General features: G+C 35.8%; 1 protein-coding gene across 4 annotated transcripts in view; it reads left to right on the top strand.

Annotated features, from left to right (window-relative positions):
* ABCA13 (ATP binding cassette subfamily A member 13) overlaps positions 1 to 24,690 on the top strand; it is a 199,311-nt gene that overhangs the window by 36,591 nt on the left and 138,030 nt on the right. For 3 of the 4 annotated variants that reach the window (XM_040588025.1, XM_040588024.1, XM_040588022.1), the window contains exons 15-24: positions 234 to 373; positions 1,975 to 2,092; positions 4,026 to 8,723; positions 10,115 to 10,221; positions 13,368 to 13,486; positions 14,481 to 14,653; positions 15,799 to 15,875; positions 16,403 to 16,524; positions 19,181 to 19,375; positions 21,375 to 21,539. In XM_040588025.1, coding sequence (XP_040443959.1) covers positions 234 to 373; positions 1,975 to 2,092; positions 4,026 to 8,723; positions 10,115 to 10,221; positions 13,368 to 13,486; positions 14,481 to 14,653; positions 15,799 to 15,875; positions 16,403 to 16,524; positions 19,181 to 19,375; positions 21,375 to 21,539 — 5,914 coding nt within the window. The remainder of the gene's footprint in view (positions 1 to 233; positions 374 to 1,974; positions 2,093 to 4,025; positions 8,724 to 10,114; positions 10,222 to 13,367; positions 13,487 to 14,480; positions 14,654 to 15,798; positions 15,876 to 16,402; positions 16,525 to 19,180; positions 19,376 to 21,374; positions 21,540 to 24,690) is intronic. The other variant, XM_040588023.1, reaches the window with a different exon arrangement.

Here is a 24,690-nt window from a genome sequence, read left to right on the forward strand (position 1 = left end):
GTCTAGTTATGCTTACAGTAATGTAACAACTATGCCACTGTTTCTTTAGCAAAGGACTCTGCAATTAGCCTGCCTGCCTCAGTTCTTCTGTATATCAATGGCACTCTAAGCATAAATTAGCAATAGAATTCAGCTAAAGATTTACAGAGAAACTGCGTGTGTTCAGAAGGTAATTTACTTCGAAAGAAATCACTGGTTTAACCATGGTAACCTTGTTTTCTGTGTCATTTCAGAATTAATAGTACACTTGAAGAAATTTTGTTTGCTTTTGAGAGAAACCCATACTGGAAGGATTTAACAACTTTTGTCAGTTGGACATGCAAGGTAGCTCAATACATGAATGAGGAAGCAGGCTCCACAGAAGGTCAGTCAGGTGAGGAAAGAACTACTGTACAGCACAGGCTATGGTTCCCTGTCTGTTTAAGAGTATGGTATTCCTCAGAAAGGGAAATGGTGATTTTTTTTTTACATCTGTGAGCCTGTTTCAGCCTTAGGATTCATCAGATGACAGAATCATTAGCAAGGAAAATTTCTAATATACAGAGCCTGTCTCTGGTAAATAGCTGTGATTTTAGTGCCAGCTGGAAAATTTTTTGATTGTCTATTTCTATTGGGAAAATTCCAACTGGTTGAACCAGGTTGGGGTATCTACTTTTGCAATAGTATTCTGTCAGGAAAGCTTCTTAAGTCCAGGATATAAATGGGACACCAGACTAGCTGGTCATCCAGTAAAGTATTTCAAGGCTTGCTTCATATTAGACAAGGACTTCATGCTTGATTTCCTTCATGCCAGTTGTCCTGTGATATTCTAGATGTCCTGACGCATCTACTGTTAACTTTCTTGTTTTATATATATATGTATATATATATACATATATACAGTAGTTTTTCATTATTTGGGGAAAACTTTGAAATATCAGCTTTATGCTGAGGAATGGGAGATCTTGCATTTCAGAGTTCTTGCTCATTAAATATTTGTGTTACTCTTCTCAACGTTTCAGTGGAGCTAAGAAGCAGGGCTTCTTATCCAAATAACTCTATGTGGCTTATCCAAATAACTCTAAAAAATTACCTCACCCAATCTCACCTATGTGTTTCCTTTAAGTATTCTCACCATGTTCCCAATTCTTACATTTTTTGATCACTTATTTTCCCAACTTCTGAAGGATTTAGGTTACTGATTTTTGTTTTAAGCTAATTCTTCGGATTTCAAAAAGATCTCATTCTTGCTAAAGATCTCTTTTTCTGAACATACTTCCCACCCACTCTCCGGCGCGTTTTGTCTGTAGAGCTAATGAGAAATATGCTGATTACCTGATCAGTAAGTGGGCAGCTATGAATGTATGCAAAATTAAGCAGTATTTTTAAAAATTGAATAACTGTGCTAGTGTAATGAACTGTTCAAAAGTGAATTGATTGTGCTTGTTTTATAATCTATTGCAGTTCCAGATATTTCAGTTATCTGTTTAGTAATAGCAAATTTCACAGAACTGTTTTCTCTTTACTGAAATTCCAAGGAAAAAGAAATATTAAAGTTCATTTCAGTGCTGAGTATAGCACTAAGTATGTTCTGGTACAATAAAACTAATCTTATTTGAACTAGTTCTGCAGTTCATATAACTTCTATCAAGATATCTGCTATATTTCCTTCTTTTTCTATAATAATTGTTTTTGAATTTTTCTGTAAGGAAAATACAGGCGTGCCTTATGTAGAGCTGATGTTTATTGCTTCTGCATTTCATTCCTTTAAATCATTCAGTGGAAGTAACATCAAACACTTTAATAAAAACTGCTTATTTACTTATTTTAAAATATAAATAATGTATTTCTTTTTCTGTACACATTCAAGTCCTACTGAATTTGGTAGGACTTAATCAGGTTGTTTCAGTGGGAGTTGATCAAGTTGTTCTTAGATGTGTTCATAAAAACATTTTTAATCTGTCTCTTGATACTGAAGTGTTATTTTTTCTGCAGATGGACTAGAAGCATCTTTATGTTCTAGACAAAAGCTCAGTTTGGAGACCATGCTAGGTCATTATCTAGCATTCCTGCAAGACTTACCAGATCATTCCTCATTTATTTCCTGGGCACGGTAAGGTTGAACTAGTCTGTGTAGGTTTTTTTGTTTAACCATTTTCCAGAAATCCTTTATTCCACCTTCACTTTGGACTTTTTGAATTCCGGAACATTATTACCCTGCTTCTTTTCACCGATTGCCTGGTGTTTTTTAGTATTACTGGGAAATTTAATCCTGAAAAAAAGTTATGTCTTTATGGCTGTCATTCAAAAGCATTAAAAAAAGACATCCCTATCTCTGGTTATCAGAAGTAACAAAAGTAGTGGACTCCTGACAGTTCCAGTGTGTTGTTACGAGGGCTTCTTGTCACTAAGTTATTTGCATTATATATAGCCCTGCTAATGTCTAGATGAACAGTGAAACAGAAGCCACTTACAACTCTGTTTTAAAAAAAAGAAGAAAAATATCCATCATGGAACAACTTCAGACTAATTGTTGAGTGCTGCCTCTTCTGTTAAGTGCTATTAAGTATTTACTATGCTATGCTGGTTATCACAACTGTTAATAGATAAGAATACTTTATAAATGCTATTTCTGGACTTTGAGCTTTATTTTTCATTGTGTTGCTATTTAGGCCTTTGCTAAATTAATCCCTTGTTTAACGTGTCAAATGGAAATAACCACTGGCAATGCAGTGAAAGATGAAGAATCAAAAATTTATAAATGGCACAATTTGTGTTTTTCCTCCACTGTTAGGCAGGTCACATCCTGCTTTTCCTTCAAGCAGAACTTGACAGAACCTTAGTAGCTTGATTAAAATGGGCTCTAGAGGCAAAGAACTCCTGGTCTGAGTTTTCAAAATCTTAGATATTCTTGATATCTACAGTAAAAACAAAATGGAAGTTAAGGAGTAGAACACAAATTGATATCTGGCATATTCAATCATTTTTCTGGTCTTTCCCAACTATGTTATAAAGATCAGTGCAGGCACATTTTCTGGGGCAAGGATTTGGATTTGGTCTTGAATGCTGTTTCTAGAGTATGCACTATTTACTCTACACAGTACTGCTAACAGAATCACCTGACTCTTTTGGGTTTTCTTTGGTATACATGCAGAGGTATTTCTGTGACTTGAATGAATCTAGGAAAGAGGTTCTATGTGGGGAATGCTTTTGTTTTTCAATGGTTTCTCTCCTGTAGAAGCCATTACAGTAACTGACACAGAAATTGCCTCATAAAGCTTTCCAATGGTGTGTGGTGTTCTGTATTTGAATTATTAAAAGAAAACATGTTTAAGGAGAAGGTATTCTCGACTTGAGACCTTTGGAGTGCTCCTTTTCTCATGCACCTGAATCTTGACCAGCCTTAGAGAGCTAGTAAAATATTTTATTGCTTTGATAAATAGTATTGACACAGTGGAAACATCAGTGGGAACATTCAAATTTTCACTGTGATTTTGTGTTTTGGTGTTTTTCTAGATATTAAAATAGCAGTGCTCAGCTATGAGTAGCTCAGCTGGAATGTTTTGGCTTTCAATAGCTACGATAAAACAAACAAACAAAATCTTCAGAATTCATGGAAAAGTAGAAGTTTTGATTGATTTTATTAATAAAGTAATTAGTCTGTGGAGCATAAAGACTTTGCTTTTTTTCAGCAGCTGAAAATGTAACATACTTAAAGGTGTTTGACTCTTTGTGGCTTACAAGCTTGATAGTAATTACTGATAAATGCACACTTCTTTAACCTAGGTGCCTATATTCTGGTTTTGTATTGAATGTGGCTGTGACTTTTCAGTGAGTTTGTTCACATTTTTGAAAAAAAAAAAAAAGTGATTGTGATTTGTGCTATTTCAGGTGATTAATTTGTAACTGCCATTTAAATGATATTTAAACATTTTTAAAGTAAATATAACTATATTCTAAAATTATAAATTATACATATATATTTAAACAATTCTTGTCTGCCTGCTAGGTAACTAACAAGAAAAAACTCATGCTTAATTTTTCAGGATTTTGACATCTTTCAAAGAATTTTTGAAGAGACAAGAGAACTTAAGTAGTTCTGGTGAAAAGGAAATGGATCATCATTTCAATTTTGTAGAAGTCATAGAAGAAATCATGCTTGATTTCTCAGCTGCTTCAAACCAATCTCTAATTGAAAATGTCCTGAATAATACAATCATATGGATGAAAAATTTTGCTGAGGGGAAGGAATCTGCCACCAATTTCTCACTTGCAGTTTCTGAACTCCAGAATGAGCTACAAAGAGATTTCCACCCTCTTCAGAGGCTCTGGACAAAAGAGATTACAGAAGTTTTCTGGCATATAGGGAAAATTGTATTCTGTGAACTTGATTCTAGACTTTCTCATTTGAGTCAAGTGGAAGAGGAGGAGGTATTGGAGACTTTATCTAGAATTATATTTTCCATTACAGAAAATAAAATCCACCACAGAAGCATGCTATTGCTCCAACATATCCTGTCTGATTGGCCAGAGTTAAATGTTTCTGCTTTGAACCATCCAAAACACTTAAGTGAAAACTTCCTAAGGAAAATCTATGAGGTTGGATCATTGACTGATGATCACGTCAATATGTTTTTAAGAACAATCCATGGGGAGAGTAATGCTTCCTCTTTATTAATCTCAAATGAAACTTTTATATATAAAGTAAATACATTAGAAGAAATTGTGCATGATTTCTTCAAGAACATAAAAAAATTAAACAGTACTAGTGCGGCCTCACTTGTTCAAATACTTTTCTCTCTGTATCAGAATGATGATTTGGTCTTAAATATTGAGAGCAACAGCACTCTGTTAACATTTCTCTATGAGACTTCAAAAGATATTTCATCTTTTCAAGTATGGCGTGATTTCCAAGATAGGGATCAAGTTTTTGATTTTCTGTCTGGAACTTTTGATCTTCTCTGGAACTTCACCAGTAAGTCCCTCTGTGAAAAGTTACTAATAATTTACAACTACACCGAGTTTCAGGCCCAGTCTCTTGCACATAAAGGAAAAAAAGAGATGCAAGTTGTCTATAACACTCTGAGCAGCCTTAAAAATTCGTTTATAGATGAAGAGCTCCAAACAGCTGCCTTTTGTTATTTGGAACAGTTTCTTGATATCTTCCCAGAATGCCTGATAAATAATGGGTGCATTGATTTTTATCTATCAAACATTACTTCTGTAGATCAATCAGCAGAAGTTGACAACTTATTTCTGCTTCCATTGGATGGTGTTCTGTCTAATGTAACAAACTTGGGAGATAAGGTAAGTGTGCCTTCTGCTTTGCACTGCACTTTTACATGGCTTCAAACCTGGACAGACATTTTTGAAGAAGCATTCAAAATCTTAAATTTGAATTCAAGCTTTTTTGTCTCTCTAAGAAATGATTTGACAAATCTCTCTGAAAGCCTTGTAAATGCAACTCATGATGAACTCTGCAATAACACAGCTATGGCTATTGTTGAAGCTACAACAGCAGCAATGAAGCTATTAAAAATTATATTTGAAGGAGGTGGTGATGTAAATGACTGGAAAGATTTTGAAGCTTTCCTTAATCTTCAAAGTCTATTTAACAATGCAGTTGGTGTCACAAGCTCACTTAACAGTGTAGAAAGTGTTTTAGAAATTATAACAGTTGTGATAACTGAATTACAGAAATCTATACTGAAAATTGTTAATGGAGAGTTTTTGAACTCTCAACTTGGCACTTTCATCTCAGGAGGATCTGAGGAAGAGTATAGGGGTGCTGATGTATTTTCCATTGGAAATTCCCTTTCTAATATTCTCAGACTCTCTGAAGAGGAACTTGGAATTATTCTCACTGAGATAAAAGACACATCTGATTTCTTTAGAAGTGTTACTCAAGGCAAATATATGGTTTGTATCAACATGTTCCAGGATATTACCAAATTAATTTTGGACAATACTCTGAAAGATGTAAGCCATTTGCAAACAAATTTTTCATTTTATTTTAATTCCCTTCTAAACTTTTATGATACAGTGGATGAAGGAGAGGATTGTAACAGGTGGCTACGTGGATTAAGTAACCTCAGTCAAAACCACAACTCACCTTCCCACCTTGAAAGTGCAAAAAATATTTTATTTCTACTGAAATCTCTGGGAAACATTGAGACAGATACTAAGCTAATGAACATGATGGACTTTGTTAATTTTATTTTAAATTTGATATTCCCTGAATGCTCCCTAACTGGTTCTGATGTGATTTGTGTAAATGTTTATTTCAATATTATAGCAAAAACTTTAAAGTTTATTCTCCCTGAATTTTATGTAAAAGATGACATTAGTGTGCCTAAATTTATTTTTAAACTTTTAAATACCTCTGGAGGGCAAATACAAATGGGTGTCAAAGATTTAGTGGGGCACTCGCGGTACATGTTAAATAAGACCCATTTTAGTCAGTCAACCCATGGATTTAACAGGACTTCAAGGATGTTCCTTAATCCTTTTCACCATCTTCAACTTTCATCAGTAGAACTTTTGGCAGAAATTCAAACTCTTCTGAAAAGTAAAACTTTTGAAAACCAAGAAAACAGCTCCTCTCGTGTGGATAATGCATTTGAACCTTTCTTGCATGAGAAAAATACCAGTTTGTTGGAGTTCTTTCAGTATGTGATTAATGAACTTGACTCAAACTTGCAGGGTGAACACAACACATTTCTCCAGAACCTGATGGAAACAGTAGCTCTAAATATTGAACTGGTAAGGAAGGCACTCGAAATTTTCAGGTCTTCTAGTTTTGCTGTCTCTCCTTTAAGAGTTGATAAAGAGTTTTTAAAGCATGTGGTAGCCTTGGTGCAAAATATGAGGGACATGGATGCTGAGTTCTTGATAAGTCAATTCAAACAAGTCCAGAGGAGCCTAGACAATGTCTTTAAAAATATCAAACCTTTGTATATTGAGAATTCTGAGTTAGGAATGTTAACTGACTGGTGGGATGCATTTGAGAACAATTCGTGTAATCGGAACCTCACTGGCTTATGGCAAATAACACGACTCTTTGGACAAGATGAGCTGTACGATATAGAAGAGACGTTTCATCTTCTTCTCAGTGTCATCAGCCTTACAGAGAGATTAGCTCATGGAAACGTTACAGAAGCACTAGCTGAAGTATATGCTTTCATACTGACTCAGGAAGCAAGAATGCCAATGTTTACTAAAGAGGAGTTCTCAAATCAAGTAGAAAGTCTTCTAATATTACTTGAGACACTGACAGATATGTCTGATGAACCTGCAGAGGCCTCAGTCTGTTTTTCTGCAGCGTTCTGCTGGAGTCTCACAACAGCAACACCTCAGAGTGATCTCACTTTTGAACCTTGTGACTTTGTGCATAGCAATTCTACTCTTGGTTACAATGCAGTCATTCAAGTCATTAAGGAGCTGAAACTCATCACACTGGAGGATAGCTCCTCATGCACTGTGGAAGACTTTCAAATGGATATCACTCGCAATCTGACTTGCTTTTTTCATCAGATCAAAGAATGGAACTCTATTCTTTTGAAGTTTTCTGAGCTGACTCATGTAAATAGCTCAGTTCTCAAAGAGCTGCTAGATTTTTGGAACGAGCTATCCTTCTATGCTGTGCCACTGCAAATGAATTATACGTACTCAGTCAATTGTTCCTCTGCACCAAAGAGACAAATGGTTTTACAAATTGTAGAAACACTGGGCAGTATGCCAGTGGCAGAAATGGAGATGGCCAAAGTTGTTCTTGAACAGCTGGGTGGTCTTTATGGTGGTCTAAGTTGGACCACATCAAGAACATCAGTTATAAAGACTGTGCTTGCTAATATTAAGAATATGACTAGTGAAGTTTCTGGACTCCTGCATACAGAAGCTGTCCTTTCTTTTCTTTCTGTAATTCAGCCTTTAATGACGCTGTCTCCTGTTGGAAACCAGACATACTCAATGCTTATGGTAATATCAGCTTTAAATGGAAATAGTAATATTTCTGATAACTTTGAGAACTTCTGGTTTCCTGTAGTTACAAGCATAGAAGATTTATTGGTGGATTTTAATGTTAAACATTTACTTGAGATGATAGACAAAGAGTTTCAGTTGCTAAGGTTAGCCACTGGATGGTCCTCTTCGATGATTCTTGATGTTTTAATACAGCAGTTTAATACATCATCTGTAGATGTTATGTTAAGAAATTTTGAAGACATACAAGAGAATGTGAACAGCTTTCTATGTGAGTGTAACAATAAAAATTATTCTGAAATAATGCATGCTCTAATTCTCCTTATGGCTAATGAAAATTCATCAAATGACCTGCTGCTGGTTGTTGAAGACATTATTGACTTTCTGGAACTATTCCAAAATATGTCTAAGGAAGGTTACACTGATATATTATTTGCTGGTGGTCATCTTAACAGAGAAAAATTGAAGAATACTCATACAGCTAATTCAGTTTTGTTAAACGGTCTCCTTTATATAATTGCTGATCTTGCTGTTATAGAAGAAGCTCTGCATACAAACAACACTGAGCTTCAGATGGTTGACTTCATTGATTCATTTTTTGATAATGCACATCATAGAGAAGTTTCTACTCAGTCCCAAAACAGAACTCTGGAGATAATGCAAGAGGTCTTGCAAATGATATTTCAGCCTACCACAGAACATGACAGGAACAAACTAACGTTCTTATTAAAGGATTTGCATAAGGATATAATGGCAGAATTGAGGTGAGTGTTTTCTACATAGTCATTTTGACAGTGTGCTAACAATGACAGAAGGTCTTTTTGTGAACATCTCAATCAAAACTTTTATTGAGTTACTGTTTCATTTCAGATTTGTTCCTTTGAGTAAAACAATATTTTATGTCAACTTCTATTGTTCAGACCAGCCATATTTGGTATCACATTATATTGTGTGAAACAGATTATTGATGTGTTTAATCATCTGTATTGATACTTGAGGTAGTTTCTGTGGAATTATTATAGAACAAAACATTTGAAGATACTAGTGTTTTAAAATCTTTGCAGGTCTGAACACTGAACCCACAGTTATTGGGGGATAACAGCCATTTGGCTATGGAGCTAAATATTGAGAAATAGGAATGCTTGGGACTAATGTTTTGTGGTGGGGTTTGATTTTTTCTTCCCCCCTTCCCCCCTTCTTTCCTTTTCTATGCCCAAATGTAGACATCCTATATTTGAAATTTCTTCAACTTAAATTTGCTGATGACTTCTGCAAACAAGATGACCTTTTTGGGCTATGGTTATAGTGGTGTTCAGTTTAACAAATACAGTTCCTGAAGGAATCTTGAGACGAAGATCACTTTTGTCAGATTATTTAGATCAAATGTTATTCAGCAGCAGAGGAAAATGTTTACTTACAACTTATTAAATAAAAGTACTGCTAGTATGGAGTTGCTGCATTTAAGTAATACTCACTGAATGGATCCCACAAGATGATTGCTCCAAACAGCTCTAGGGTGCCTTGCTGGTGGAGCTACTGATCCAAGTGACATAGACTACTGAAAAATGTCATACTGAATTCGATGTGTTATGTGGTATTTAGACTTTTATGACTAATTTTATGCAAATATGTGACATGTGTGGTCAGCAGAGCCAGGTATTAACCAAATTTGTTGAGAAATCAAAAAACAATTACTAGAAAAGTGGTTTATTTTCTCTAAATGCTGTTTGTCAGAGATTTTGAGTATTCTGCACTTTGCCATCAAGTCAGTATATGCTGTGTGCTTTCAGTATTTCTGAAGCCATCATGGATTTGCTTATTTTGCGAAGGTACTTTCCAGTACTCTTAAGCTTTTAAGAAAGCTGATGACTTGCTACCTTGAGGGAAAACTGTTGGGTTTTTTGTTTGTTTGTTTTTTGTTTTGTTTTGGTTTTGGGTTTTTTGTTTGTTTGTTTATTCTTTGTTTTATTGTTTGTTTTGTTTTGTTTTTACACGGAAGAATTGTGTTAGGATTTTAAAACAGTTCAGACAAATGTAGTAATACTGAAATCCTTATATGGTCCACTGAAGATTGCAATTGTAAATAGTCAGTTGTTGAAAAATTTCTGTGGTACCCTGTTTTGAAAATAATACCTTATTATTAATCTTTCTACAGAGCATCTAAAATCTGCAAGATTCTTCATAAACATTTACACCCTGCTACTGTCCTACTATTGCAGAAATTGCAGTTTACCATTTTGAATGTGCTTAAAATCTTTTCAGGTTGGTTACTACAGTAGTGACTGTATAGTGATACATGTTAGTACTATAATCTTAAGGCTTTACTCTAAGCAAACTTTTGTAAAAATAAGTTAATTTGGGTGATGCCATGCAAGGCAAGTATATCGATGCCTGGAAATTAAACCAACAGAGGCACAGGAAAAAATTTGATGCAGATCACATAAAGGGATGATTTCTTTCTGGAGTGGTCATGTTGATCCAAAATCTCGGTGGAAGCAGGAGGTCTTGCCGCTCTTTTTTCTCAGTTTTAGTCATGTGTTCTTTCCCTTCCTCCTGGGCTTACTGATACACTAGGACTTCTTCTTTTTTTTTTTGCTTTGACTCACAAACCCAGCAGAATATTGTATACACATTTGGGTTTTGTCTTACCATTTTTACTGGATATTTTTCTGCCAGGCTAGTGAACTAAGTCAAATAACAGTTTTTTGACTGTAAGGCAACATATAGCTGACAAAAAGGAAAAATGTGACAAATATATGTAGGAAATGGCACCTCTCTCTTCTGGCTGTGTTAAGCCAGTGGGTTGGCTGACTGTAGCTGAATAACTTCACATTCAACAAACTGTTCAAATTTTAAAGTGTTTGGCTTATTTTATTCCTTGGACATAGGCCCTCAAGATAAGCATCAGGCTTTGTATTGACCTAAGGGTGTAATTTAATATGTTTTCTTTGGGGAAACCAACACCTTTGCTTTTCAAGCTATATATTTTAACACAACTATGCCCAGCATTGTTTGCAAAGAACAATTAGGAGGCATTAACCTCTTGTTCTAGAGCAAGGGATGATATCAGTAATGTCTTATGCCAACTTATTTTCCAAACAAAACATAAAATGCAATTACAATCCAATTCTATGTTCTCCACCCTCCCGTGACTTATGGCAGTTCCCAAAGAGTAAAAAAAATAGCAATGAAGAGCTCACAATGTGATAATGAAAATGTGTGCCAGGTGCCTTGGATCTGTCTTTGACCTCCTGAAGAACAGTTTAGTCATTGAGAGAACTGAGATTAAGGAACTAAATTTTTGTCATTCTTATTTCGATACTCTGGTCACAGGGATGTTTCATAATCACAGAATCACAGGATGGTCAGGGTCGGAAGGGACCTCTGGACATCATCTAGTCCAACCCCCTGCTAAAGCAGGCTTTCCTAGAGCAGGCTACACAGGGTCACGTCCAGGTGGGTTTTGAATGTCTCCAGAGGAGACTCCACAGCCTCTCTGAGCAGCCTGTTCCAGCACTCTCTCACCCTCAAAGTAAAGAAGTTTTTCCTCACATTGAGACAGAAATCCCTGTGTTGCATTTTGTGCCCGTTGCCCCTTGTCCTGTTGCTGGGCACCACTGAAAAAAGCCTGGCCCCATCCTCTTGGCACACACCTTTCAGATATTTGTTTGCATGGATAAGAACCTCTCTCAATCTTCTGTTCTCCAGGATAAACAGTCCCAGCTCTCTCAGCCTCTCCTCATAAGGGTGGTGCTCCAGCCCCCTCATCATCTTTGTAGCCCTTGCCTGGACCCTCTCCAGTAGTTCCCAGTCTCTCTTGAACTGGGGAGCCCAGCACTGGACGCAGCACTCCAGATGTGCCCTTACCAGGGCAGAGCAGAGGGGCAGGATCACCTCCTGGCCATGCTTCTCCTAATGCCCCCCAGGAACCCATTGGTCTTCTTGGCCACCAGGGTACACTGCTGGCTCATGGGCAACTTGCTGTCCACCAGCACTTCCAGGTCCTTCTCTGCAGAGCTGTCTTCCAGCAGGTCAACCTCCAGCTTGTACTGGTACATGGGGTTGTTCCTCCCCAGGTGCAGGACCCTACACTTGCTTTTGTTGAACTTCATTAGGTTTCTCTCTGCCCAGCTCTCCAGCCTGTCCAAGTTTCTCTGAATGGCAGTGCAGCCTTCTGGTGAATCAGCCACTCATCCTGTTTTTGTAATATCCACAAACTTGCTGAGGGTACGCTCTGTCCATTCACCCAGGTCACTGATGGATAAGTTGAACAGGACTAGACCCAGTACTGACCGTGGGGGAGCAGCGCCAGCTACAGGCCTCCAACTAGGCTCTGCAGCACTGACCACAACCCTCTGAGCTCTGCCATTCAGTCAGGTCTCAATCCACCTCCACTGATCTAACCCACACTTCCTCAGCTTACCTATGAGGATGTTGTGGGAGACAGTGTCAGAAGTCTTGCTGAAGTCAAGGTAGACAACATCCACTGCTCTCCCCTCATATAACCAGCCAGTCATTCCATCACAGAAAGCTATGAGATTAGTCAAGCGTAACAAAATGTTTCGTTTGATACAGAAAGCAATAAATTTGATACAGAAAAGCTAATGAGAAAAGATGAAAACTGCTTGACTTGGTTTGCATTACTGAGTTGCATTGTATTACTTCTGTGAGCAAGATGTTTTAGAAGCAGTGGTAAATGTTTATTATTCTTTCTTCTTGACTTCTGAACCAAACATAAGGAAAAAAACATGGGGGAAAAATACCTAACTTCATCCTTCCATAAACTATAATTTAACTGTCAAGGTAAACTCTTTCCCTGCTACTCAATGTACAAACCCACTACAGGTAGGGGAATGGAGCTTTTTTCCAGGGACCTGGGGGCTTCAAGCTTGGGTAAAAACTTCCTCCATGGATGGTCGGGTGATAAATATCTCTTATATGGATTCTTTATCCCTAGATACACAAAATGTCTATGTAATGCTCTTTCCCTCCCCTTACACTTAGCGTTTGAAAGCTGTTACTGGAATTTTAGTAACGTCCTGTTGTCTTCACAGAAAATAAAATCAGGGGTGCCTGCCCGAGGAGGAGGTAGATGTGGTTAACATACAGAGCTTCTCAGAGTTATGCTTGCTCACAAAAACCAAGATTTCTTTTATGGTCCTGTAGTAGATATTGCTGTTCTTATTATTAATCAGGCACAATGGAGAAGAGTAATGGAAACAAACTAGCCCTTCTTGCCCTCTGCAATGATAAATAAATTTAGCCAGAAATATTTCTCATTGCCTTAACACATCAGATTTTATTTGTTTTTAAAAACTTTTGTTTCTTATTATTTGGTTAATTTTCATCTCATTACAGTAATTTATTTGTTTTTTTAACTGATTAAGTCTGGATATTTTCTCTTACAGAAGAACCAGTTGTCATCGGCAACCTGTTCTGTGTTGTTAGAAAGTGTAAAGATGGAATAATGAGTCACTTACTCCTCTCTGTCATTGAAGGAATCACTCTGGTTCAAGATCATTATCAGGTTTGAGTGGTTTCCACACCTACAAGTGTTTTTTACAACACACGTTAAACTTTGGAAACTAATGGAAATTTCTTCTTTTTTTTCCTACTTTCTGAATGATGAGTCCCCACTGTGCCTATACAAAGCTGAGATAGCTCTGATACTTTTGATAGCGATACCTGGAAATAATTTCTTAAGTAAACATTGGTAAGCTTTGAAACCTGTAAATATAACTGGAATAACTAGCCACCCAATACAAAACAGTAGCCCATTTTTAATTCCTTTAGATTTTGTGATACTGCTAATTTCATGAATCAGAGTACATTTATACTTCTAAATCTGCACAGGAACAGCTGTGTAATCAAGCTAGATACAAATAAACTTCTTGGTCAGAGTAATTCAAACTAAAATAGGAATGGTGGTTACCAGTTGGGTTCAGTCTTTCTTTAACAGTGCATGAAATTGCCAGCAGGAGAGAGCGACATTTGACATTTACAGACTCATCCAGAGTTGGAAGCAGGCCTCTGGATAGCGCACACGTGTGCATAGAGACAAAACACTAAACTAGTATAGAATTTGCCCCCTCTTTATGAAATAGCTCTGCTAGTTTGTCTACCTGGACTTTTGCTGATATGAACAGCAATGTTTTAAGGTAAACAGACACCAGGGGCATCATTCATATTTCAAAGTAGACTTTTACAGAATAAATGCATTTCTGTAGTCACCACCACTCATTTCATTATTCAATTAAATTTCAAATGAAAACATTGGCATTTCTGTTAATGGATGGATCTCCTTGATAAAATATTTTTGGTTGTTTCCAAAGCCCAAATCTTTGAAAATTGCTTGGTTCTTGAAAACCTCTTGCCCAGTTTCAATTACAAATACAATGAGTAAAAGACTACTACCTTTTTATCATTTGAAAATATGCATCATCTAGTTGCCAAGACCTGCTGCTTCAAGCAATAACATAATCTCATGAAATTGCTAACCATATGATTGCTGTCTTTTGCAGGATATTGAAAGAACGTGGCCTGCTTTTAACAAGGGGGAATGTGAAAATGTGGCATACATAAACCAGAAACTTTCTAATACTTTGGAGAGCTCCCTGAGAGCCTTGCAGAATACCAGCGATGGCAGCTGTGAATGTCAGCTAACGCTGGGGAACATAGAGAGACGACTGCAAATGTAAAACCTTTTACATTTTGGTATCCTAAACGGTTCTTGTTAGAGATATCATTTTGTGCATATGCTTATGTTTTAAATTATGTAATTACAGGAGAAATAGTGTTTATCAAAGTCTCTAAGTTTTGTTCACTTAGCTGGAAATTGAGCAGATACAATGCACATATTATCTAAGTAATTAGCAGAATTCTGGATATTTCTAATAGCCCTTACAATTTTGCTGAGCACTTGCAGCAGATCTTGCTGCTACACAAGGAGAATGTTTTGGATCACAACTAAGAAAATTTTTAATTTTTCATGACCTTGGTTAGGTCAGAATTTTGATATTTTAGTTTTTTCTTTAAAGCTGTTTTGTTACGGCCTTGTCCCCTCAGCTGCTGGATATTGTTTGCAAAACATTAAACATTCAGATCAGTTCAGTAGTTCAAACAGTCAGAAACACAGGATGATTCTTCTAAACTGACAGGTTTGAACTCCAAATAATTTCAGATATTTGTTAATACCTTGAGAAAAAGTAGTAGATTCTAAGTAAATGAATAAAACTGCTGCTACAGAGTATTTAAAAGTTATAGTCATTGCTATACTGGTTTGATTGTTGGATTCTTTCCTTAATGGACTTGAAAATTCTCTGTGAATTACAGTAATAATACAGAAGAACTTGTGCTTAGGTACTGCTTTTATGGACCATAGACTCATGTTCATTTTTTGAATTATAAATAATATCTGAAGTATGTATACTCTTTATTAGATAAATTATTATTAGATACACTTTATTCATCCTGAACTGCAGTGCTTTGTATCTCTAGGGTCTGAAAATATGTGTTCAGTAAGAAACATGGAAGTGAGGCATCGCTAGACCTGTTCTTCTCCATGAACTACTGTTTGCTAGAGCACTTAGCCATCGTGGGCAGATCTCTAGATCTGCAGTCTCATATAGGTATGAAATATGGTGGATGCTGCACCATATAAATACAGTGTGAGAAGGTCTGTATAGGTGCTTACCACATGCACGGTGTGTGCACATAAAGAGAATAATGTGACCCTTTCGCATCATTTAGTGGCTGTTTCACTATTCATATTGCCCTTTATACATAGTAATGTCCATGACTTAGTTCTGATAACTTGTGAAACTAAGACTATCATTTCAGGGTGGCTGAAAATTTGGAGCTACAGTTGTCAGAATATCCAGCGGCAGCTTTTCTCAGCAATTTTAATATTTTGAATGGTGGGTTCCACTTTTCTTCACTTTTTTACAAGTCAGTGCTGTGTAATTCTGTAGGACAATAATTGTTTCCTTGTTCATCAAACTTTAAAAGGATACTGCTTATGGAGACTAATGACTTAATGCAATAGATTTTCATTGTACATATATGCACATACATGCACTTGAGTTGACATAGAACAGCATTAATTTATTCTGTCAGAGTCTGTCCAATAAAGTGCAGGGATTCATTAGAAAGAAGAGGTGACAAATCTTAAAGGACTAAAGGCGGCTTTACTAATTTCAGATGTTCTTATAATACAGGGATGTGGGATAACTTGTGCTCTTAAAGGATAATGCAAACTGATGCACAAGCCCTTCAGTCTGCCAGGATAGTGATCCCTACATTTGAAATAGAAGTGAATTACATGATATGAAATTTTTGTGTCCTTTATCACCTTTCCAAACAAATCTAACAAAAAAGTTAATAGTCTGTGGGCAATTTAATTAAACAGATTGGTATTGTTGGAACTGTTTTTCTTCTCTTCCAGATGTGAAAGTCAAAGAGTGTGTGCAGAATCTTACTCAGCTGAGGCTGGACATTGGTTCTTCTGTCAATATTTCTGAAGAAACTATCAATACTGTCTTGGAGGCCAGTATCTCTCATTCAAAGGTAAAAGATCAAAAAGAGGTGTTAAATTAAAGGATTAACCTGTAACCTGGTGCGCCAACTAAAACAAAACAAACCACCTTGTTTGTATGGAATCTTATATTTTCACTCATCACTTCTGAGATTTAGGACTTCAAAATAATGATGTGAAGCATTGAGAGATCAATTTATAGTAGCACTAGTCTCCTGCTCTAAATGGCACCACTTCATTGCTTTCAGCAGTGTTTTACACCCTTGTGCTGGCATGGAATTAGAGCTTTGCTATCTTGGTACTGTAGAAAATGTGAGGGTTGTGGAGAAATCAGTTTGTATTTTCCCACCTCAGATCCTTGCAGTATGAAGTTGTCTGGGTTTTTTTTTTTCCTTCCTTCATATGCTCCTCACTGCTATTACATTATCTTACCAGTATCTTGACTTACGCTCACGTTAATTATCGGTTGTCTCTTGAGTATTCTGAAGGGTGGATTGTGTAAGTTTTCTGAGTGAAGGACTGTGTGTGTTATCATTACTGCTGTTTCCTGTGATCTCAGTGATTAGTAGAAATAATGAAAAATGCCCCCTAACTTACAGGTTCTCTCTCAGGTTAATGATTGTATGACTGAAAAGAGTTGGGGGTACATTTGGTATAAAACTAGTCGGGTCAATCAAGCAGCCACTGGGTGTCACTGATGCTCTGCTTGCAGAAACAGTTTCAAGTTTTGTTCGTGAAAAGTCTGGTTATTAAAAAGGCAGTTCAGACCATCATAAATACTTATAGACGATTTATTCTTCTCCTTCTTTGACAGTGTGACTGCCTTTATTGGTAGCTTGTTATTTTGATACCAGTAGATGGTAATGAGAGAAAACATCTGGAAGTGATTCAGTTAAATGGGATTCAGTACATCTTTGATCTTTTGGAATACTAATACTAATTGACTGAATTTTCAAATTACTTCCCTTATTTTTTGCAAAGTCCTATGTAGAGTTGAGATATATGTACACATCTCACATTTGCATATCAATGCAGAACTTTTTATTTGCTTAAGTGCTTAAATCCTTGCCTAGTCCAACTGGATCACTAAAGCTTATTTCTTGTACTGATTGTGCAAGATGCACAAGTACTTTTTAAAGCTATAATTTAGGCATCCCCATTATGTTTATCGTATATATAGCTACTGCCTGATAACTAATGATAGCTGCAAGCCCATAGCAGTCCCGTGACTGTATGCTACTACTGTGCTTGCCTCTGGAATGGAAAGAGTAAGCCTGCAAGTTATTTGTGCTTATTGCAGTTAGCCTTAATTTCTACCACAATATTATGCTCTGGCCATGCTCATTGCCATATGATTAAGTGTTTTGAAACTGCTCAAAACCTGTAACCTGAAGACTATCAACATTCATCTACTGAACACAGGAGTTTGGATTGGCTCTAGCTCTCACAAAGCTGCAAGGAAAGTTCAGAGGGACTTGATCTAGTGGAGAAAATGCTGAATGAGTTAAAACTAGACTGAAATGGTGATATTAATGTGGAGCATGAGGAAATAAATTTAAAATGTATTCGAGTCAAATTTCTTCTACAACAACAAGTCCAAATCAGTATCTTTTTATGCTGCTAGCAGAATTATATTCACATTCATGTTCTGTTCCTTTTAGATACACACAAAAAGTGAATATTTAAATATATAGGAATTTTTTTTTGAATCACAAAGCAAAATTCTATTGCAGAATAAAAATCTAAAAGTTAAGTAGCTGGAAATTGCAATGCCATAGGAATTAAAGAGTGAAATTGCATATCTTGACCAACTTTGACTCCTAATTTGATTTTCTTGGGGATCCTCTCCCTCACTGAATACTGTTACTAGCTATAGGTACATATATAGGTGGAGGCAGTACAGGTTCTGTCCTAAGGAGTACAATGGGACCCTGAGTACTTTACTTTGGCTCCTACAACCTTTGAAGTTGTAATTTTTCTGGACTTCCTGCCATTTGCTTTCCTTCAGGCATGCCAGGAGAAAGGGTAGCTAAGAGCTCTTGAGATATCTGGAATGCAAGCATTTGTCTTTTGATGTGTTATTTTTGTAGGAAGAAACAAACCATCATTATTCAAGGAGTTTTTACTTTAGTCTTGCTCAGGTCTGCTTAGGCATTTCTCCCTTCATCCACTATTAAATAATAACACTTCAAAGGAGTGTTGAACTGAGAATGTGAGCTGGTTCAGAGTGAACATTGCTCCACACAGGCAGCCCTAAGTGTTAAATTTGCATGTCCTCTGAAAGAGGGAAGGTCCACATTGTTTGATTTTAGTGATTCATACATCTGGATTTTGATTTTTAGGTGTTTTGCAACAAAGGTGTACATCTGCTAGAATGGATGTATTCAATATTATAAATACGCCTGCTTATGGTATGAATATGAATGCTCATAGAACAAATGATCAACCTGCTCACAGATGAAAGTAAATTTTTATAAGAAATATACTTAATCTTTTTATATGTACATGGAACATAAAGTAAGAACATACCAGTCTGATAGTTGGTAGAGCTCTATAGTTCCTTATTTCAGGTCTGTTGATGATTGCAAATTCTCATGCTACCGTGACAAAAAATTTCACCTTATTGACTATAAAAGAAGGTGATGCATATCAGGGAGAAAACGTTTTAATACACATACATTGTGACAGGTTTTTTACAGTGCCTTTGTGGTAGCTTTAACTGGAAGATGTGATGAAGAAGTACTTAGCCTGCTGCTAAAGCTACCTGAAAACAATAAAACTTCCCAGGTAGTGGAAGAATTATGTTCTTTACCAGCACTGGACTTGTATACCATGTTTGTACTGGTTATAGAGAATTTGAACTTACGTCACATTATTTACAAGGTAAGATGGGAAAAAACATTCAGTTCCTATGTTTTTGTTTTGAAGGTGGTCTAAAGCATGCAGGTAGATAAATGAACAATTCTATTATTTCTGCAGATGTTCTTTCTCTGTGGAAGCAAACACTGGACATATGGTATTTTTTGTCCTTATTTAGCTCCACAAAGCAAACACAAGAGTTTAAGAATTGGGTTGGTAGATGGTACTGTATTCTATTTCTTGCTTCCTCAGGGAAATTATCACTGAAGAGTTTATTACAAAGCTTTAGATAAAACACAGGAAGATGAAGACATAGCTTTATTAATCTTTAACGAGTTTGCAGTTCATGCAATTAGTCACTTAATTTTTAAGTGTGAAAGACTGATCTGGCATCATGGAAGCTAAAGCATAGGAGCTCACATTACAAGAATTACAAAATCATTTTAAAAGGAAAAAATCATAGTACTCTGGAATGCATTTTATTTACTGTAGAAATCATGCTGGCAATTCAGGTGGCTTCTTCAGGAAGGAGCTTGTCCAGCTCTCAGGATGATCCTATAAGGGCAAACCTCCTATATTCCATATGACCCAAATCAAACGACTTTGACAAGAATAATGCAGTGCTAAAACTGTAATGATGGGAATGCAAAAGTCTTTATCAGAACTGTATTAACTGTACAACTGTATGTAATCTGGGATCTAGTATGGGCTTTCAGTGAGTTAATATTTTTACTTGTAGAGCAAAACGGGATGGCATTTCTGACAGCAGATGTTTATCTCAGTTCTTTTAGGGTAATTGATTGACAGAATATAAAATGTTGCAAGTACACGCATTGAAAAATAGTTATAACATTGGGAGGAAGAATGTTTTGTTCTAAAGCTGTAGGTGATGAGTTATATTCTGGATGTTGTGTGCACAGTTAAACAGGTTGGCCACATACTTTTAAAAACAAGACAATTTCCCAGAATAGGTTAAGATACCAGAAGGAAAAGAAAAGATTCCTACTTTCTGAATTATCTGCCAACCTGGGTGGGTGGGTGGGTGGGGGGGTAGGGGGAAGAAAAAACCCAGTGCTTATTCTAATGGGCTTTTCTACTGATCCCTACTGAAGCATAATGAATTTCTAGCAAAGCATAAAAAATTATGTCAGCTCACCCTAAATTATTATGGAACTTTTGCTAATTTTTTAACTGAATAAGTTTTTTTACAGTTTCTTTTTTATTTAATGTGTGAAAATAGGTGAGGGCTGAGAAGAAAATTAAGTACAGACATTATTATAGTAGCAAGTCAAATAAAGGTGGATAACTTAAAGATAATCACAGGAAGCAGCTGAAAGTATATAATAAGATTATATTGTTTTTATTATCATGCATAGAGAGGTAATGAATCAGTTTGTATTACTGTATCATCTAAATAACATATAACAACAAAGGAAATAGAGGGAAAATTAATAATGTCAAAACTTGCACAGTAGAAAAAGCAAATAGCCAACTGAGCTGTCAAGTAGGGAATAAAATGTACACAATTATTTTAGGTAAAAGGCAAAGGGAGGAAGAGTGTGACAGGAAAGTTTGTTGTCTACTATGATTCCTAAAGCAATTAAAGTCATCGCTAGATTTAATTTAATTATTTTTAATATATTAAACTGTACATTACGCATCTTGAACCTATTGAAGGAATAGTTCTCATTTACACTGGTTTCCAAGGGGGCAGGATGCTGCAGATCCCATTAGCATCTTAGTAGGAGAGTTCTTTTCAGCTTAGTAAGTATAAACACGTTCTCTGGATTTTTAATTCCTGATTTGTCACAGGCCAGTTCTAACATTACAAGAGAATTTTTCTTTAGCTGAATTTGACAGTAAGTGGGGAGTTAGATGAAAATTAGCCTTGTTAAACAGAGTTTGCTGTGACATTGTATAATCAGTTTTAGAAAAGTACTGAATGATTTTGAGTATTTCATTGAAAGGTTAAAACTTGTTTCTAATTGGAATTTATTGTTCCAATTTTCCCTTCTTTTCCAAGATTAAGGTACCATCTGAGATAGGCAACGTACTAAACATGCTACTGGATGTGGTTTCTAGTATCAGCTCACTTCTCGATAAAGCCCATCATGTCATGGAAAACCTTCCAGTATTCCTCCAGGGAGTACAAAACACTGGTGTGCTTGACATCTCTGCATTGCAACAGGTATGTGTATGATTTTAATATGCAAACTTAATTCCCATTGTGAGGTGCTTTGTTAATGATGCGTGCTTAGTAAGGAGGAACACTAACAGAAATTGTGTCCCAGAAAGTTGAGAACTTAGAGGGAAGAGAGTCCATAGATTCTAGGAAGATTCTTTTGGTCTCCTTCAAGCATTGTGGTAATTTTGAGACTATTGAGGTGTTATTTCTGTCATCTCTTTTTTTTTTTTTTTTTTTTTTTTGGTTAACTTACAAGGTCATAGCCTAAGTTAAAATGGTGTTAGGCTGCTGAATAATAATAAGATGTATTATCTGTGATTTGGAGATAGCCACATTTTTTTCTGCTAATGTTGTTTATTTTTATTTTTTTAATGAGCAGACTATTGCTTTGTTTTTATCAAGATAGCATGTGCAGTTCTTGTGTCTGCCATGGGTTTCTGTTTCTGTCACTTTAAGGATTTTGTGTGATAATTGTTCTTGACATTTTAAAAAGAGTGGCATGAGGTGTGAGTGAGGATATTTCTTTTGTCCCTGCCTTTAAGGGCAGTTGCTGTGTGGGCATCTGTAACAGCTAGTGCAGTGGTGGATCTAGTATTAATTAAATCTGAAAAATGATTTCTGTTTCTTAGTAGGGTCCAATTCCATAAGATGACCTGCTGACCTCTCTGCTGTTACCTGCTGCATTTGCTTTTCTGTGTGGAAAGTTTAGGGTTGAATCTGTTTCTAAAATTGCAAACCTTTTAAAAAAATCCCTCAGTGGTAAACAGTACAAACTGGTTTGTGAATACAGTACAGAGTAAATACTGTTTTCCCTACTGATATGAATCTTTCTCAAGATCTTCTAATTTATGTGACAGAGAGGCATGTTGTAAAATGCTGTTCTGTGCATATCAGTTTTGGGTTTTATCCTCTTTTATTTGCGGTAGCTCTTTGGCTGCCACAATGAAAGCTGGCTTTCATCAGATGCTTACATCCTTTCTGCTTTCCTTAACCCATTTCTGTTTGTATCAGACTTTCCTTCGAACAGATTTTTTTTTTTTTTTTTTTTTTGAGTGAAATCACAAAGTTGCTTATTTGGTAGAAGACCCTCTTAAACAGTCCTGTTGAAAAAAAGCTTGCAATAAAACAAATTGAACAGCAGAGGGCGATCTGGTCACACTTTTAATCTTTGCGCCATGGCAACACATACCCTGTAATATAGCATAGATTTAACCTTGGAATTGTTCCTTTTCACATCTTACCTTTTTGGTCACTTTTTCTGAAACAATCTTTATTTTCTTAATTTTTGTTAATTCTTTTTTCCTTGAGAAATTGCTGGAGTTTTTTGTCACCTAATAAATTGTGGAGGATTAAAAAATCAGTGTCTATTTCTTTTGTTAATAAATTAGATGTTTGATGTTTTGAAGGGCTTTACTGTCTCTGTAACTTTTTTTGTTTTGTAGACTAGTAAAATTTGTTTATTTTTAAGTATCCTTTCTTTTTTTCAGTTTTAACTGGATTTTCTTCTGCTTTCCAACCATACCTTTAATTATTGATTATTTTGTTTCCTTCTTTTCTATAGTGGCCAAACTTGTGCTACTCAATAAGTGTGCTTCTGAAGTGCAAATATTGCTTGTACACTTTCCACCTTTAAATATTCTCTTCTATTTCCAAGGAGTCCCTCCTCCAGGGTTTTTATTTTCAGGATAACCAACAGCAAAGTAGTTCAGTGACCTAGGAAGATTACCAAATAAAGTATGTAAAGCTATTAAAAGTAAGAATATGTAAAATTTCAGCATAGAATAAGACAGGTTGTTGTCTTCTTTAAATTCTGATGGAAAAAGTTTGAAGTTGATTTAAAAAAATTAAATTGCTTCTATAGTGAAAGAAGTAATAAAGTAATTGTCAATTATAGATGTGGACTTTTGTCTGAAAGACAAAATGAAAAGCAAGAAATACATTTAAAATATCTGTAAAATGTGAAGTTGAATTGATATGCTACATATTTTGTAATAAAAGGCCATATTAGATTCTACTGCTCACATAATTTTTGCCTTTAACGGCTCACTACTTATTGTATTCACAACTTATTGTATGTCTTGCCCTATTAAATGTCATGAGATATCCATTATTCACTGGAACGTTGTGTCACCCATTCTTGAGTATAGATGAATTTTCTACTTCTCATTCAAATATTGCCATCTAAATTTGACAGGTTTCTGAAAAATAATTTAACCAGATCAGCAATTTTGCCTTCACCCCTCCCCTGATTCTGTCAATTTCAATACAATAAAGACTGTTTTGTTTATGGCTCTACCCACAAGTAAGAATATCTGTTTCTCTGCATTTGTTTCCTGTAGCACTTTGGTTTCATCAAACTTTGAATTATCTTTAACCTCCTTGTAGTTTTCCAGGAATATTACAATTAATTTTTTTTTTTTTTCTCTCTTAATGTAATGATTCTGAATTTTATTTTAGTTTTACGTGTGAGCTGTAACCTGGTATGACTTACAGGATTCTTTTGTTGAATAGCTGATGTTACTACTCCATATTAATTTGTTTTATACGTAATATTTCTTTTAAACATACAGCTGTCCAATTATATCAGAAGCCCCTGTGCTGTGAGGTTTTTTTACTCCATTTGAGAATCCAGTTCCAGATAGCTTTCTAATCTTCAGTACCAGCCTTCCTCTTCCATGAATTTGTTGGAGCAACTGACTTGAATGGTTACTTTGTAGGATGCTGCTTGTTTAGATTCATCAGCCTTGATTACAAGCCTGCTTCATCTAGTTTAAACTAGAAAAACTGGATCAAAGACAACTTTTTGTGAACATTCATCCTATATAGTTCTCCTACTTTATCAAAGCCAAATTTTAGAAAACATATCTTATTGAGTCAGTGGATATTTAGTTGAAAGACAGTAAGTAGATTCAGTCTGTTGGTGGCAGCTTACTGCATAAATATTCATTATTTGAATTTCAAGTTATTTTGATTGGAACTGGAATTAATTAGCAAGTTTGTGCTCTTTGACTGAAATAAGTCTCATTTATCCTTCTAGTGCAAATAGTTACTAATATAGATTCAAAACCATTTTTATTCAGCATTGTACATAAATAAAGTTTATTCCTTCAGTAAAGTCCATGCCAGCAGATTCATTCAAGAGCTGTAGATGATG

This window comes from Falco naumanni, chromosome 3 (genome assembly GCF_017639655.2).
Source record: "Falco naumanni isolate bFalNau1 chromosome 3, bFalNau1.pat, whole genome shotgun sequence".
NCBI lineage: Eukaryota > Metazoa > Chordata > Aves > Falconiformes > Falconidae > Falco > Falco naumanni.